Source organism: Trematomus bernacchii, unplaced genomic scaffold, assembly GCF_902827165.1.
Source record: "Trematomus bernacchii unplaced genomic scaffold, fTreBer1.1, whole genome shotgun sequence".
Classification (NCBI taxonomy): Eukaryota; Metazoa; Chordata; class Actinopteri; order Perciformes; family Nototheniidae; genus Trematomus; species Trematomus bernacchii.
In genome coordinates this window covers 8,586,977-8,604,077 of record NW_022987641.1, presented here as the reverse complement: position 1 = coordinate 8,604,077, position 17,101 = coordinate 8,586,977, and the positions used below count along the sequence as shown (strand labels likewise).

General features: G+C 41.6%; 1 protein-coding gene across 2 annotated transcripts in view; it reads right to left on the bottom strand.

The window, feature by feature from the left end:
- ptprz1b (protein tyrosine phosphatase receptor type Z1b) overlaps positions 1–16,747 on the bottom strand; it is a 46,081-nt gene extending 29,334 nt beyond the window's left edge. For both annotated transcript variants that reach the window (XM_034133508.1, XM_034133510.1), the window contains exons 1-2: positions 16,530–16,747; positions 1,955–2,023 (exon numbers count right to left, since the gene is read on the bottom strand). In XM_034133508.1, the coding sequence (XP_033989399.1) occupies positions 1,955–2,023; positions 16,530–16,587 (127 nt within the window). In that variant the 5' untranslated portion in view covers positions 16,588–16,747. The remainder of the gene's footprint in view (positions 1–1,954; positions 2,024–16,529) is intronic.
- Between the last annotated feature and the right edge of the window lie 354 nt (positions 16,748–17,101).

The following is a 17,101-nucleotide window of genomic DNA, read 5'->3' as shown; positions in this document are numbered from 1 at the left end:
TCTCTAGCTCTCATGTGCCCCTCTCTCTTCTTTTTCACTTCGCCCCCCCCCCCCCCGCCCCCTCCACTTCTGACCCAAGTAAAAAGCTGCCTCACAATGAAGTGTGTTTCTTTCACATGTTAATGCTGTTACTCACGACCCAGCGCACAGCACAAGGCAAGAAACAAAGCAGTCCAGAAAAACAAGATTGTGCGCACACACACACACAACACATGCACACAACACACACACACACACACACACACACACACACACACACACACACACACACACACACACACACACACACACACACTTACAGGGAATCCAAATAAAATGCACTGAGAAAGAAAATATGAAATTAAAAAAGATTACAAACGGTAGGGAAATGAAAGGGTGACTCCCCTTCATTGCTATTGCAGACAGGTTTTTCATCATTCATGACCATACAAGTAGTCTTGTATGAAAAAAAAAACCTATTACACTGTCGAACAGGGTGTATGTGCCCTGGAATTGATTGTAAAGATTTGACAGGAAAAGAAAACAATCTCCAAGATGAAAAGACATGTGCATCAATTCATATTCATGCTGCTCTGACAAACATCAGCATAACGTGAACCAAAAAGCAGGGCCGTTCTCTTTCAATGTCATTATCTATTTCCCCTAGTTTTGTATTCAACTCATTATTACAAGTCGTTTCTCCGAGATACAGATAAAGTATTTATTTTTGCTATTGGTAAAATATGTATGATGACTAAGCTTTATCGTCTCAGTGCACATTAACCTGACATCCATATACATGTAGCCAGCCCTGCAGTCACTGGCCTGTGTTATGGTTTGCTATGTTTTTTATAAAGAGGTATGCAAAGGCATGATTCATAAAAGTGCACAGACTTGATGTGCACCCTTATATCACTGGATCTGCAACTCATACATACGAGTGTGTAGGGCTACAGCTACCCATGCTAAACAATGTCCCTCAAATCATTAACACTGACAAATCAGTTACTAGTACAAGTAGTTGAATCATAAATCAAATGTTCAGTCATTTTATTGAATGTTCAAGCTATTTGGTCAATTAATGGTTTACAAAATGTCTTATTAGAATGTGTTTTTGCTGTTTTGCCTGCCTCAGACAGTGTTATTAGCTTCATAACGCTATAATTATCACCAGCACTCCCACTGGGGTGCAGGTTAATACGTTTAGAAGCATGCATTGAGCCCACTGATGACCTTGTGTCTGATCATTCCTCCATTATAAGCTTATCTGTCCCTCGGGGGGCCCTTTACGGACTGTCTGTGTCCACTCTTTGTTTCTGGTGGAGCACAGCTTAGCGCAGCGGGGGCTTCATGCTGACTTAGCTGGTGCCATCCCACCATATGGAGGGAGGCAGATCAAGGCTGTCTCTCAGGACATGTTCACAGACAATTCCTTCAATTCATGTGATGTTCACACTGACATTCTGTTTTAGGATGTGTCTGTGTGATGTCTAAAGGTAAGCAGAGGGCCACTCCATCTATGGGGTATCCAACCTAAACCTGGTGACAGTGACGCGTTTTGATATTACAATTTTATTTCACCAATTTGTTTGTTTTTGAAGATTATTTTTGGGATATATTGAGTGACACGACTGCGCCTTTATTAGCGTTTTGTTATCTATTATTCATGTAGAATATTTTCTGAGTAACTGCTATGGGGGGAAATAAACACATCTTAGATCTGATTGGCTGATTCAAACTGTTGGTCACTAAGTACCCTTAAGATGACTTAAATACCATGATGCTAACACCCCCTATACCAGTTATACCAGTTATACCAGTTATAATTTGAATTATTAGTATTGAGTTTTTTTATTTAAAATGTATTCTTTTACAGGGCATGATACCACCTTTCACAAATGCTTATCGACACAGTCTTTCTGCATATCTTTCTGTAATATCTTTCACCATTGCAAAAGAAAATGTGCTCACACACCTGAGTACGACCAGTCGATATCTTCGGGGAGTTTCCTCGGGCCTCGGACCAGCGGCTCTGCTGTCACCACTACAGGACAAAGAAGGATAAGGTTATTAGTCGTTTTGGAATTTCCGAAAACACACAGAAATACATTGATGGTTAGGTGGAACCACAAATGGCTGCTGGGAATTGGCTTTATGAGAAGTGACAGGCTTTAACTGTCATTTCATCACTACCCAGCCTGTCTGCATGAAGAGTTACAGAGTTCACCCTACACGTATTCTTTGGTTTCACGTACAAATCTGTATAATATGGAGCAACATTTTATTGTTTCGCATTTAAAATATAAACAGCAACATTTGACAACAGACTGCTGCACAAACGGTGACTTTATTCCCTCCACAGCCACAGCACAGAGCACAGAAGATGTTCAGAGAAAATGATTTGTGTGCAGCACAGGCTTCTGAGAGGCAGCCAAAACAGAACACTCGGTCTCGCTATTAGAGACACACACACACACACACACACACACACAGTACTTCACGGTAGTCATTATCGCTCAGGGACAGTCGAGGACACAATGATGTCTGAAGTCACAGTTCAGTGTGTGTATCGTCCTGATTCTCGACTACAGCTGCACATTCACTCACAGCTTATTCCTCTTCTATTGCTCCATGACATAATGTATTAACTGCATCACACACACACACACACACACACACAACACACACACACACACACACACACACACACACACACACACACACACACACACACACACACACACACACACACACACACACACACACACACACACACACACACACACACACACACACACACACACACACACACACACACACACACACCCCCCCCCCCCATCTCTTCCTAAGCCTCTCTCTACTCCCCGACAGTAATAAGTCTGCTCAGTTTGTCATGGTCTAAGTATGAACTGATAAGAGAATATATTGTATCCGTGGAGAAACATACACATGGGTTACTTAAGTCAACTTCAATTATGAAGTGGTTGCACATTAACACACTGACCCTGCCAAGATTTAATTCCCATTATTGCAACACATGCTTTGCAGCGGGAAACGAAGGCTGTGCATGTGACGGGTATTAACGGTGATAATGTAAAGCACTTAAATCACAACCAGATGGCATATTTCGTGTGATCCTCAGCGGGGTGAAAAGGGTACCGACACAGGGCACAACATATATAATCTGACCTTCTATAGAGAAGAGGAGGAAGGCTTCCATGTAAATACAGATATATGAAAGCTCAGCACAACATAAACATTACTTTTTCCTCATACATATTTATCTTTCATCAACACCTATCCTCCTACAGTAGAAGATGAACACCCTGTCACATTTAGGTCATGACCACCATTCCACCACATTAGATCAATCCAATAGTCAAAGAAGAACTCAGTATAATCCCTTTGTTTACCTTCTACAGCTCCCAGATAAACTATTTCATACAGTTTGATCAGAATATGTGCTGCTGGACTCGTGAAATGCAGTGCATCCACTCTGAAAACAAAACCCTTCTGTCAAATCTTCTGCATCAATGAATATTCAACTAACCCTGGCACAGCTGCAGCCACGGGGGATTATTTCATGTTGAGCTTCACACTTGTTTAACTCACTTTAGTTCCCATTTTTCCAAAAGAGATACTAAAATGAATACTGTATGTTCTTTTCTCTGCACATAGCATGCCTATAGGTAGCATATTGGATCATATTATTCATTATAAATGCTTTATCCTGCATGCTAGGTCTAGTGTTTTCCTTGTTGCACATGATTTATTACATAATAGTGAGCATATTACTCCAAATTAAGTGTTTCCAACATACATTAAGCATTTTAATATAATGTACATTTATGTACGTAAAGCACCTGTGACCAGGAGCATAAATAAAATGTGTTTTTACACATGTTAATAACTGTATAAGCATTCATAGTGAATACGTTATGACATCATTTTCAGTCAAAAGCAGAGAGACAGATAAAGACAGACAGGGAGCAGAGAGACAGGAGCAGAGAGACAGATAAAAGACAGAGAGGGAGCAGAGAGACAGGAGCAGAGACAGGAGCAGACAGACAGGAGCAGACAGACAGGAGCAGAGACAGGAGCAGAGACAGGAGCAGAGAGACTGATAAAAGACAGACAGGGAGCAGAGAGACAGGAGCAGAGAGACAGATAAAAGACAGAGAGGGAGCAGAGAGACAGGAGCAGAGACAGGAGCAGACAGACAGGAGCAGACAGACAGGGAGCAGAGAGACAGGAGCAGAGACAGGAGCAGAGAGACAGGAGCAGACAGACAGGAGCAGACAGACAGGAGCAGAGACAGGAGCAGAGACAGGAGCAGAGAGACAGGAGCAGAGAGACAGGAGCAGAGACAGGAGCAGAGACAGGAGCAGAGACAGGAGCAGAGACAGGAGCAGACAGACAGGAGCAGACAGACAGGAGCAGAGACAGGAGCAGAGACAGGAGCAGAGAGACAGGAGCAGAGAGACAGGAGCAGAGACAGGAGCAGAGACAGGAGCAGAGACAGGAGCAGAGAGACAGGAGCAGAGAGACAGGAGCAGAGACAGGAGCAGAGACAGGAGCAGAGACAGGAGCAGAGAGACAGGAGCAGAGAGACAGGAGCAGAGACAGGAGCAGAGACAGGAGCAGAGACAGGAGCAGACAGACAGGAGCAGAGACAGGAGCAGAGAGACAGGAGCAGAGACAGGAGCAGAGACAGGAGCAGAGACAGACAGAGAGACAGGAGCAGAGACAGGAGCAGAGAGACAGGAGCAGAGAGACAGGAGCAGAGAGACAGGAGCAGAGACAGGAGCAGACAGACAGGAGCAGACAGACAGGAGCAGAGACAGGAGCAGAGAGACAGGAGCAGAGAGACAGGAGCAGACAGACAGGAGCAGAGACAGGAGCAGAGACAGGAGCAGAGAGACAGGAGCAGAGACAGGAGCAGAGACAGGAGCAGAGACAGGAGCAGAGAGACAGGAGCAGACAGACAGGAGCAGAGAGACAGGAGCAGAGACACTGGTGCTCAGCTTCAGGAGCAGGGAGACAGGAGTAGGGAGACAGATAAAGACAGGCAGTAGCAGAGAGACAGGAGCAGAGACACTGGTGCTCAGCTTCAGGAGCACAGGCCATGCAGCTCACAGCTGCACTGGATCTGCTTCATGGGATTACCCAGGAGGCTTCAGACGCTAAAGGTTCAGGTGACTGCAGTGCCAACAGCACATTTATATGGATGTTTTATTCATACTGCGAAAGGTCAACAGACATGCAGCTTTCCAACAATGAACAGCTTCATCGGCACACCGTCATACGCCTGTCTCCAACGCTGGAATCAAACGCAGAGGAAACTGATGGAGCAGAGACACGGATTATAAAACTGTAACTTCAGCCCAATCTGTGCTATGTCCAATGTGTTGGCATGAGTGAGCAGCTGTCAGGGTGAGTCAGAATAACGAAGCCAAGCGAGGATATGTGTCAGCCAGACACCTGATACTCTGAACAAGCTTCAATCACACTGCGCTCATACACGTGTAATATGTCATGTTGAGGCAAAGCATCATAAACTCTCACCTGTCAATCAGGTGGATGGCCAAATCCCAATCACTGCAAAGCACTCCGTCATACATTTGGATTCCTCACACTGCAATTTGATTAAAAACCCATATTTTGTTCAGCATTCAGTATTTACCTCTCTGTATATAGATATATAATCTTTTGTATCATTAGTGGTGGAATCCCCCATGCCAGCACTAATTGCCGACCTTATCAGCCTGATTGTTCACTTTATCAGCGCTATAATCCGTTATTGCTCATGTAAACAAACATGTCCCACATCGAATTATGTGATACACAATGACATGGTCTAAATTGATAATAACATGCGGATAATACTTTGTGTTTGTGTGCATGTATGTAATTAAAGTAAGTGTGTACTGGGAAATATTAGTTTCTTCTCAATGATTTTATTTCAAATGTGGACTTCGGAAGGTCTTAAAGGGGACCTATCATGCAAAATGCACTTTTGTACGTCTTTTATACATGAATATGTGTCCCCGGTGTTCCAGGGAACTCACCAAGTGTCAGAAAACACAACCCTCTCTATTTTCCTCCATACCCAAATCTCTAAAAAAAGGGGCTGCAACGGATCTGATAAAAACTGATCCAGATTTGAACACTGTCCTGACGTCAGGACGGTGGCGCTACGGCTATTGGGCCAACTCCACCAATCAGGAGGAGAGAGCCACGGCCATTGCCGTTCGAAAAGCGCTGGAGACGCTGTAGTACATATGCCAGGCCTGTAGGTGGTGCTGTTCTCACAGAATCAGCCCTTGCAAAAACAGAGCTAAACATTTTCAAATTGAGCAAAATGAGGCATGGCTAAAATGCATGATCTGTTTGGTATTTTGGAGGAAAAAAAAGTATAAATATGCCTTATATACTGTAGGTATGGTCCTACACTATATTATTCAAATATAGCATGATAGGTCCACTTTAAGTAAGACAATACTTTAAATTAGGGATGTCCCGATCCGATCACGTGATTTTCACGTGATCGGGGATCGGGAGAAAAAAATCGGGGATCGGATTCTTTTTTTTTTTTTTTTTTTTTTTTTTTATAAAATATTTTTATACATTTTATTTAATGTTACAAAACAAAAATGACCATGTTCACGTCTTAAAGTCATCCTGAGGCCTTAGTTTTGGGTTAAAATTACACAACATCATGTATGTGTTGCTTCTTTTGGGCTTGTTTTCATAGACCTGGTTGCTTATTTCTCTCAAATCTGGCAACAGAGTGGGCGCAGTGTAGCAGTAAGCTAACAAGAGGCTACGTTCAGCTGGTGACTCGGGAGTCGGGACAGAGAAAATGTCAGGAGTTTGGAAGTATTATAAAATTGAAAGCGAAGGCAGTGTAACAGCCAGATGCAATGTTTGCAAGGCGGAGGTTCCGCGTGGTGGAAAGAACAGAGCTACGTTCAACATGACCAATCTAATACAAACACCACCAACAACAACACGACGAGTACACAGCGGCCACTCAGGTAATGGCACTGAAACAACCGACACTTTCAGAGACTTTTAAAAGGAAAGAGAAACTACCCCAGAACAGTGAAAAGGCCAAAAAAATAACAGCCAAGATAGCTGAATTCATCGCGTTGGATGACCAGACGTTATCTGTTACCTTTTTTTTCCTCTTAATGCATTGCATAAAGATCGGATCGGGAAAAATCGGTATCGGCAGATTGTCAAAATCAAATGATCGGAATCGGATCGGGAGCAAAAAAAGGTGATCGGGACATCCCTACTTTAAATGGCAGGATACAACATTTGTATTGAAAGTGTGCCTATTTGACATTTGTTATTTATTGACTCTTGTAACTGCGTAAACATCCAATGATTATAAAGATGACTTTCTTGAACTACATGCCCTGGACAGCAGTTGTCTTGGGATGCGGGCTGCAGGGAGGATTCAGTGTTATTAGTGTTTGGGGATAAGGGAGCCTGTCCCGGCTGAACACTAATGAACAGCACCATGTTGGATTACAAGACTCCTGGGGCTGCTTTGGCCTCAATCTTAGAGATGAGGGATGAGTTTATCAGCTGCTTTTACACCAACACAAACTGATTCGGGAACATGAGATGTGATTACTGGTGTCCTATTAATGAAGTCCAGTGTTCCTCCAGGGACAGAAAGCCTGTGTGGTCAACACACAACAGGGAAAGTGTGGTTCAATGAGTCTATCCATCTATGCAGAGTTTAGTGGAAAGTTTGATAAATGAGGGTTTGTGAGCTCACCATAGAAATGGCGACATTTTATATTCTTTACAATCAGTTTTAAACGAGCTGTGTGTAAAGCTGATTCACCACAAAAGCAGTGGATGAACGGGAGTACAAATGATTTGATTTTGTTGTAAAAATACCAAGCATTAAAACATCTAACACAACGTAACACAACCTTGATCACTTGTATTTCATGTCTTTGACTCGTACCAAAAATAAATGTGTCTTCATGTGCAAAATGCGACAGGAATCAATTCAGCGGTGCTTGAATTAAATGCTAATGTCAGCATGCTAACCGGCTCACAAGTTTAACATCCATATGTTGAAAGCTGCAAAGATTAGTCGACTAATTAATCAATCCACTTACAGAAAAATAATGGCAAACTTTTTGGATAATCCATTCATCATATGTTCATTATTTCATGCACAAGGCAGGTTTGTTTACCATATTCACCCTCTTTTGATGCACTTTTAAAAACATACGATGGACAATGGTGGGATTATCAGTAGCTTTGTGGAAAAATCTAAACTTAAAATGTATGCTAGTGCTGAATGTCAACCTCATGAAGGAAAAAGGGGAAAAGTCAGGTGATAACGAAAGACAATGGGATTCATGTTCTGGTGACCATGAAACATACTACTCATACAACTACAGCATACATCAAATATATAAATGAAGTGCTCTGTCAACACATAATGAGTAACATTCCTGCCTAGAACTACAAATGAAACTGACGGCTGTGAAATATCTTTTGCCAAGTGAAAGGACTCCCGAGACGATTGCCTGCCATAACTGACGTCCGCTGAAAACACGACATCTGTGTCACATAAAACGTGACACCTGTTGACCTCAGTGTCACACATACACACACACACATAGGGGGCCAGACTATAACCTATATAGCACTCAGCTGTGTTGAGTGTCAGCTGGTAATATTATCTCTCTCTCTCTCTCTCTCTCTCTCAGCCTGTCTGTGATTTGCAGGTTATGTCGAAAACTGCACTGGACCTTTGCCAATAATGGATCCACAGAGAAGATATCAATTGTTGTCTTGATAGTGAACACTTTAACTTAAATGTTGATAAGACAGTGCACACCTCCATTAGTTACCATAAATGTCCATTTAATGGCTAACCTAAGGCGTGAAGAACCCATTTAATTTAGTCCCAGTCAACTTCCAAGACATATTGGAGCATTTATGGTCCATAAGTGCCCTATTAATGCAGCATGGGAGTCTCCTTCATCTCCCTGATGCGGTTGAATGGCTCAGTGTCTCACAGTGAAGTCCAGCACTAGAGGTCAGAACTGACGAGATTAGGCTCCTTATTAAATGAAGGATATTGTTGCTGAGTACTAAACAAACCGTGCATTGTTCCACAGGACGGCATTAAAGCTGCAATATAAAACCTTATCAGACAAGCCTATCACTTGGATCTGTGTGTGTGTGTGTGTGTGTGTGTGTGTGTGTGTGTGTGTGTGTGTGTGTGTGTGTGTGTGTGTGTGTGTGTGTGTCTTGCTTGTATTCCAGTTGTTCTGGTGGCAGTCACTTTTGTGAGATTGTGTATAGTAATCGTGGGAATTTGGGGCCCTGTGTTGGAGGTGGTAATACAGTTGAACAGCTGGGGGGTTAAAACACACACAGACCTACACACACAGACACACCCATGTACACACACTTTCAGTGTCAGGTAACACCCCTCTATATATCCAGCCAGATGGGGTATCACTGAATTCTCCGTAGCCTTTTTGGCTCCACAAAAGTCTAATAAAACCAAACTGTCCTGTTATTTAAAACTCTGCTCAGCCTTAACCAAAGTGTAAATTGATCGCTGTTCACATTAAGCATGACATTCCATATGACAAAGACAAAAGGTTTATTATATTTCGTGGTAATAAAAACATTTCAGAGGCAGCTACAGATGTACTCTGCTGGATAGTGCATTAATATGACATGCATTTAGCCATTCTGATTTCTACAGAATAATCCATCTGCTGACAGTTTGGGAGTATAACTTTTAAATAAAGTGTTGAGGCTCTGGATGATACACTTTCATTGTCAACACGTTTCCCATCAGCATTCAGCCTGAATCAGGGGAGTTTCCATAACAACAGTTCACAGCGTCATGACAACGAAAGAGCCCACCGATGACCGTGTGGAACACCCTGACTTCCTGTCGGCTTCCTGCTCCGACTCTCCCCATCACCATGGATACAAAACCATCACCTCTCCTCTCTATTTTTCAGTACGGGGGTCGCGCCCCAAATTATTTTAGTGTGCGCACACACACGGATAACAACACAAATAATTAAATTCAGATGCAAGAACCCATTGACTTGACGAATAATGGCATGGAGCGCTGTGAGTCTGTGAGAGTATATATATTTAGAAATATGTGTGTATGCATCCGAAAGGATTGAATGTGTGTGTGACGGAGGGGGGTCGGCTGGTGGGGATAATCAACTTAACCCACCAATTGGTCACAGTGGCAGCCCCCTGATGAACTTTCTCACTGGGAGAAGAAAGTTGTTTCTGTGCTGGGATCCCGTTTACTTCCACTCCACTTGTCTGAATTCCACGCTTCACAGAGTAATAGACAGCCTCCAGTAACTTCCATCAAACCAATTGGTTATGGTCCCCACTTAACTTCATCTCTGCCTAAAAAAACAAACCTTTCTACAGCTCAACAGATGAAAGCCCTGCGACAAAATCTCATCTTTCCTGCATCTCCCTCTCTGACTTTTATTCATTTGGTTTTTCACACATTCTTACAACTTGGCTACAAAGGAAAACATACTTTGATTTGAGACTCTTTGTTAACTTCAGAGGATGCTCCTGTTTTCTGTCTGACTTGAAGTTATGAAACCCTGTTGATTCTGATTTAGTCACAAGTTTGAGTTACAGAAAAATTAAATATCCCTTTAGTCTACTATGGCTTTTTTGGTCAAAATGATTGTCAAGGAATCAAAGCTTTGGAATAAAATATGTAAATCTAGTCTTGTACTTTTCTTAATCAAACTACTGATGATTAAGAATAGATGACAACTATTCCCTATTTTTCACAGATACATTTAGCCTCTCAATAGTTCCGCCTATATGCATCATGGATACAATCAGAACCGCTTGCATTAGCTAAACTTGAATACATGTGAGCCACAGTGCTGCCATGATCTCTCTGACCTCTGATGCTGGTCTGTAGCTGTTCAACAAAGGATTTCGACGTAGACTATTTGCTAAATTAGCAAGACAACAGTCACACGGGTAAACCAGAGTAACACTATGACATGACTGTGTATAGCAAAGAACAATGCTATACACAGAGAAACCCAGAAGTTGTAAAGCACTGTGGAAAGGACCTCATCAGTCAAACGGCCCTCCATAGCAGGAAACAGGAATGTGAATGAAAAGGTTTTATAAGCACAGCATGTAACCAGGTTTAACTCTATAAGGGGCAAAAGTCTGATTATTGCTTCTCCAACTTTAGACAAGTATCTGCTGATTTCACTAAAAGCAGTAGTAAGCTGTATCAATTGCATGCGGCCATCATCTAGTCAGCCGTGGACTAGCGAGGTTCTTTCCCTATCCGGTAGCCTCGGTCCTTGGTGCCAGCCTTTAAAAACAACAGTGTCTTTTGTATGTTGTTACCGACAGACAACGAAGGCCATTGTCAGCGGCTGTAACTTCAGACAGACCTCTTCAAGTGGAGAGACCACAGAGACAGCGTTGGCATTTCGTGGTTTCAGTGACTTAGTTTCACTCTTCCTCTCCCTTTCACCTTTTGTCCCTTTGCGATCCTGTCATCCTCCTTTTCTACCTCATGCTGATGATCCCTCGCTACTTCTGCAAGTCTTAAGCGTTGAATCAAATTCCATGACACTCATAATATATAACACAGCATTCTGACTCACTCCTTGGAGGGGAAGTACTTGAAGGTCAATATGACCATTACCAAGGTACTCACTATTTCAGGAGAAACTAAATACCTAGGTAGCCAGCTCACTCCTACCTATTTGCTTGAACAGCCTTTGGAGAGTACTGTTTCCAACACAAATGAGTCAGCTTCTGCAAGACACATCCGACATTCATGCCAGCGAGTGGCCAGCATCCTGTCACCTTTTGTTTATACAAACAAGTGCATCACTATTAATGCCTTCCAGAAAGAGACGTCTGAAAATGAGCTTGTGGTAGTGAATGTACAGTACCTGACGAAAACCAAAAAACTTGGTGGAGAACAAGTCACGGAATAGTTAAAAAGCTGACCTGACCAGTCCTCCTGTTTCACATTCATTCAACACAACTTTACTGAGACTCATTAGTTTACTGTCATTAGTGTTGAATACTAACTTCCTGTGAAGCCCTGAAAAGCTATAGAATCCACCTTCGTAGAGGACTGCTGCTGTTACAACTGATTCCGATAGATACACATAGCCAAATAAACTCTTCACTGTTGATCCCCATATTTGGTGTGTCACAAATATTCCCCCAATAATATATAAAATATTCAGGTCATTGTGAACTATTTACACTGTAGGTAATTAATGGGAAACTCCCAATTCATTGAATTGCTTGAGCATGTGCACATAAATCGTGCAGCCCTGGCTAAGGTGAAGTAAGTATTTCATATTGAAAAGCTAGATATGCAGTCAAGTATTCCTTTAAGTTCAAAATCAGGATAAAGTGATGAGGTGATATATGACAGAAGGGAAAGGAACGTTTTTCTGGGTCCAACTGAAACTGCCAAATTATTAAGTACAATTCAACAGCTGACTCCCCATGCCGTTTAAAAAAGTGATGACCGTCCAGTTAATTCCCTAATTTAATATTGGACCAACATTTGTGTATGCTCCGTTGGGTCTTGGCTTCTTTAAACCCATAGAGATTTCCACCATATTCAACTTCCACCATTGAGAATGTGTACTTCTAACAATCACTGCCAATTACAGCAACCACAGTAACTAGTTACACAACTTTTGAGTGACTTCAGTGTTTCACTGAGCTCTCCAGCATCAAAGAGATTATGCTGTCCTCATGGCACAGGCCAGATTTAAAATAACTGTGACTGCACGTTGCCACAGTAAGAGCAGACTGCAGCTAAGTGGATTAAAGAATAAGAGCACTTGTGCATAAAATGTTTCAGATGGGGAGGCTGAACAACCAGTAAAGAGAGGGCAGGAAGACAAAATATCACAGAGAAAGCAGGGGATCAATTATTCAACGTAACAGCTGTGGTTTTTAGCATTGCCAACACTTTGGTGACTGAAAGTGCGACACACATCAGTACACTCAAAATACACTCATGCTTCCCTAATCTCCCAAAATTAGATTTGTGATGGTACTCAAAGGGGTACATATAGAACATTTTGCTCCATTCTAAGGATTTAAACCATCTGTTTTAGGAAAGTAAATGCGTGTAATATTTAACAAGAAAACTTTTCTCTAAAAGATATCTTCCAATAAAAGAACACAAAATCTGATTATATGTTTTCCCACTACAAACCAGATAGTTAAGAAGGCTTTGGAAAATCTTTCTAACGAGATTTATTTCCCTGAGAGGAGATTTTTATTTGGCTGGTTTACAGAGCCAGACTCAGGCTGTGTGTTTTGCGTGTTTGTGCATTTTTGTAAGTTAACGCACACATAATCTCATTTAAAGCATGGAGCCAAGGCTAGAAGGGGTCAGACACACTACTCTAACTCACATGCTATATACAGTTAGAGAAAGAGGAGTTGATAATACATATAATAAATATAATAATACAATACTACACTTCAGGATGAAGATGTGGTGTTGGAACCAATGTGTCTCTGTTGGAACGAATGTCTCCATTTAAGGAAACATACGTGTCATATTTAGGGATTTTAAAATCTTTTGTCACATTGAAATAATTGTCTTTAATGCAAAATTGTCTATAATACAGGACCCAAATTAATTTAAACAGTAACGTTTCAGGTGGGGTTCAGGGTCAGCACTGGTTTGCCTTACAAACACTGTTGTATGTTTAGCAGTAAGATAGTTAGTAAGTAAGTTAGCTTATTAGTTTAAAGGTCAAATCGTTTACTGCAACTCTTCTGAAAAATGCGATATCATACTTTAATTGACTATGTTTCTCACTCTCTATCATCACTGCGCTCTACATATTATTTATGGATTTACACATTCAGTGTGCTGTGTGTGCCAGTATGCTGTATGAAATTGCTGTCAGGCATCCTATTAAGCCACCGGATGCAACCCCTCTGGTTGAAATGCTCCGAGTGCACTGGGTTGCCAGATGGTATCTCACAAGGAGAACATATGATCACTGCACTCACATTAACATCACACTATAATCAAGAGGCATGGTGCTATGTTGTCTAAATACATGGCGTTATTTATTACACTATTTGATGGTGGGATTTTTATCACTGGATGACTACTAGGTGCCATGTCTGTTCCAATATGGCATATGCCCGAATTGAGTCAAGGCTATACAAATGATGTAATCTTTCTTCTTTTTTTGTTAAGTGAAGTACACATACCAAGAGTTGTGCCTAAATCCAGTATAGATCCTGTTGAGCTGTTGAAGGATCAATAGCTTGCAGGCTGCTGTTGCTGTGTCATTTAATCGAACCAATTACCATCCACCAACAATCAATGTGCATCTGCCAACACTTCCAATACATAAATACAAAATGCAAGTGGTAATGGGTAAAAGGGGTCAGATGCTGAATAAAACAAGCACAGCCATCACGCTGAGCTCAATTAGATTAGTTTGAAATCTCTAATGAAAGGATCACAGAATACAAAGAGCTTAAAGATATTGGTGGTTCCACTTATACCTACATATATTCAATGTCAAAATAGTGGATCAAAACAGGACTAATTCTAGGATCCCTCTCCTGCTGACCAGCACATATGGATACCCCATGCCGAAGGTGTGTAACCACTGAGAAGTCAGATGGATGATACTATGTAGTGGCAGCCATGCTGTTGAAAAGCATATGGCACAGTGAAGGACTCAAGGACAAGAGTGTTGTCACTGGCAGAACTGCTCGGACAAACAGGGCTAAACCGAGAGCACGCACAACATCCATTGTATATATGTGTGTGAGCAAAAGGCTGAGCAAGAGAACATGTTGTGTGATTTTGAATGGTGTCCAGACATATTGTAGGACAGATGGCTGGAGGAAAATATGTTTCTATCTAAACAGCATGTTTCACATAAAATATTTAAAAGGAAGGAAAATGTCTAAACTTGTAGTCACAGAAAATGGAATCAACAAGCTTCACTGCTGCAACTTCAGAGTATAGTCAACTTTGACTGCAGAGCAAAGGCATTTCTCAGAAGAGCATTAAGATGTCTGGAAAGAAGAAGCCTTTTAAAAGCCTAGCAGAAAATGAACCCAGCCAGTTGTACCGTTGGTCTATTTCTGCACCAAGTTATATAAAATAAAGAACTTCTTATGGGCTCATCTGAGATAATCTGATCACACAAAATCTCATCAAACGGGAACAGGAAAACATTTGGAAAATGATGCTATGAAAACATGAACCTTGTTAGGAATATTTTTTTTTTAAAAAGAAATGTTTTGGATATCTCTAAGGTCAACCAAAACATTATTTTAAGTAAAAATAGGCTTTGTCCTTGAGCTTGAATAAACTCTGCGTAGAACAGCAGATGGCACTACTATGTTTCAGTACCAATATAAATATTAAAGAGTTTATAAAATCCAATAACAATACGTCAGCTGATATTCTTAATAAAATAAACACAAATTAGGGATGAACATAACTCTTGTGTTCCTTAAAGAATTATGACCAAGATACAATACTGAGTGGGACATTTTAAAGTCTACTTCAGGGTGTGTAATTGAGAAACCAACTATAACAGAACTTGTGTCTCGGCTGCAATTTATTGATGGATGTGCAAAGAGTCAAACAATCATCTCTGCAGATCTATTAAGTAAGCTTTAACAATAGGTCCCACTTTCAATGTTTTTTACATTTGCAAAAATGAATGTGTCCAGCGCTTTATCCAAAACTGTCTCACTCTTGTGTTTCTCACATCCGCACCTGTTACTGAAATCAGCACCACGTCTACTCTCAGATTCCTTTTACAAAGAGGATCTGTTCTTAGACAGCTGCTCTAAATCATTTCTGTGATCTGGTTTTAACAGACCATTGTTTGCTTTCTAAACGTTAAAAAAAGTTGAAAAATGTAAATAGATGATTGCTGAAAAGTTTGCATTAGGCTGTACTGAGGCTACAGTGGACTTCCCAGCATCCAAAAGCTAAGCATCCAAATGTGAAGAATACTCACTTTGAATAATAAATATGGTCTCATAAATCAGGCTGACACAGTTACATTGTGAATGTGCAAAAAACATATGGATTGTTTAAATCCAGGTCAGGTTGCTGAATGAAACGTGCATCTGTCCCTGAATGCAACATTTGGACTGAACACTTAATAAGTTCATCAGAGGCTGTGGGAGCAGAACACTGCACAACATTTCATACTTAAAACATGTTAAGAAAAAATGTCTCAACATGTTTAAAGCATGACAAGACAAATATCTGCCTGTATTGCAGATGATTCACTGACACAGAATCTGAGAAAGGAATACTGAGCGAAAGGAAGAATACTGAAGGAACGGGTACGCATGTTCTTAAAAAATGCCATCCATATAAAATTCATCCTTGGCGCTGATTGTGAAACAGGAATAAAACAGACTGAATCAATGACAGCTTCCAAAATGTCATCACATGTCAGCCTTACATTCAATAATGTCTCTCTTACCTATAATGCTGAGAAGGATCAGCTGGAAGGAGAAATCCTCGGTCCTGATGGAGACCATCGTGTCTGCGGGAGATTTTAGCGCGAATGTGGCTCAGTAAGGGACGGAGGACGGCGGCTCTACCCGCTCATCTTCCCCTCCGCTGCCTCTGTCTGTGCGGGGCGACGCGGCCAAATGCTCCGCTCGGATCAGCTCGGCTCGGCAGGATTTGGTTGGAGGAGTGCTGGCTCGTTGGCTGGTTTGGATGATAACGGACGCGCACTCACGTTTATCGCAAAGAGACGGGCTGTGCGCGCACCGCCCCCCGGGAGTCACTCCACTAATATTCTTATGGTTTGACTACAGAGGCATGGTGTGTGTGTGTGCAGCAAGCAGCTGAGGTTTAAAGGCTGTAGGGGGATACATGCTTTTCTATTTCTATAGTAATACATGAACGTGTCATCATACTTCACCACAATGTAAGCAATTGAAAAAAAACGCATGATGTTGTGCAGTGCATCCATGCTTGGTAATTGCATGGCCTTATTATGTCCTGTTTCACTGTTATGAGTATATAATGTCTCTATTAAGGGTA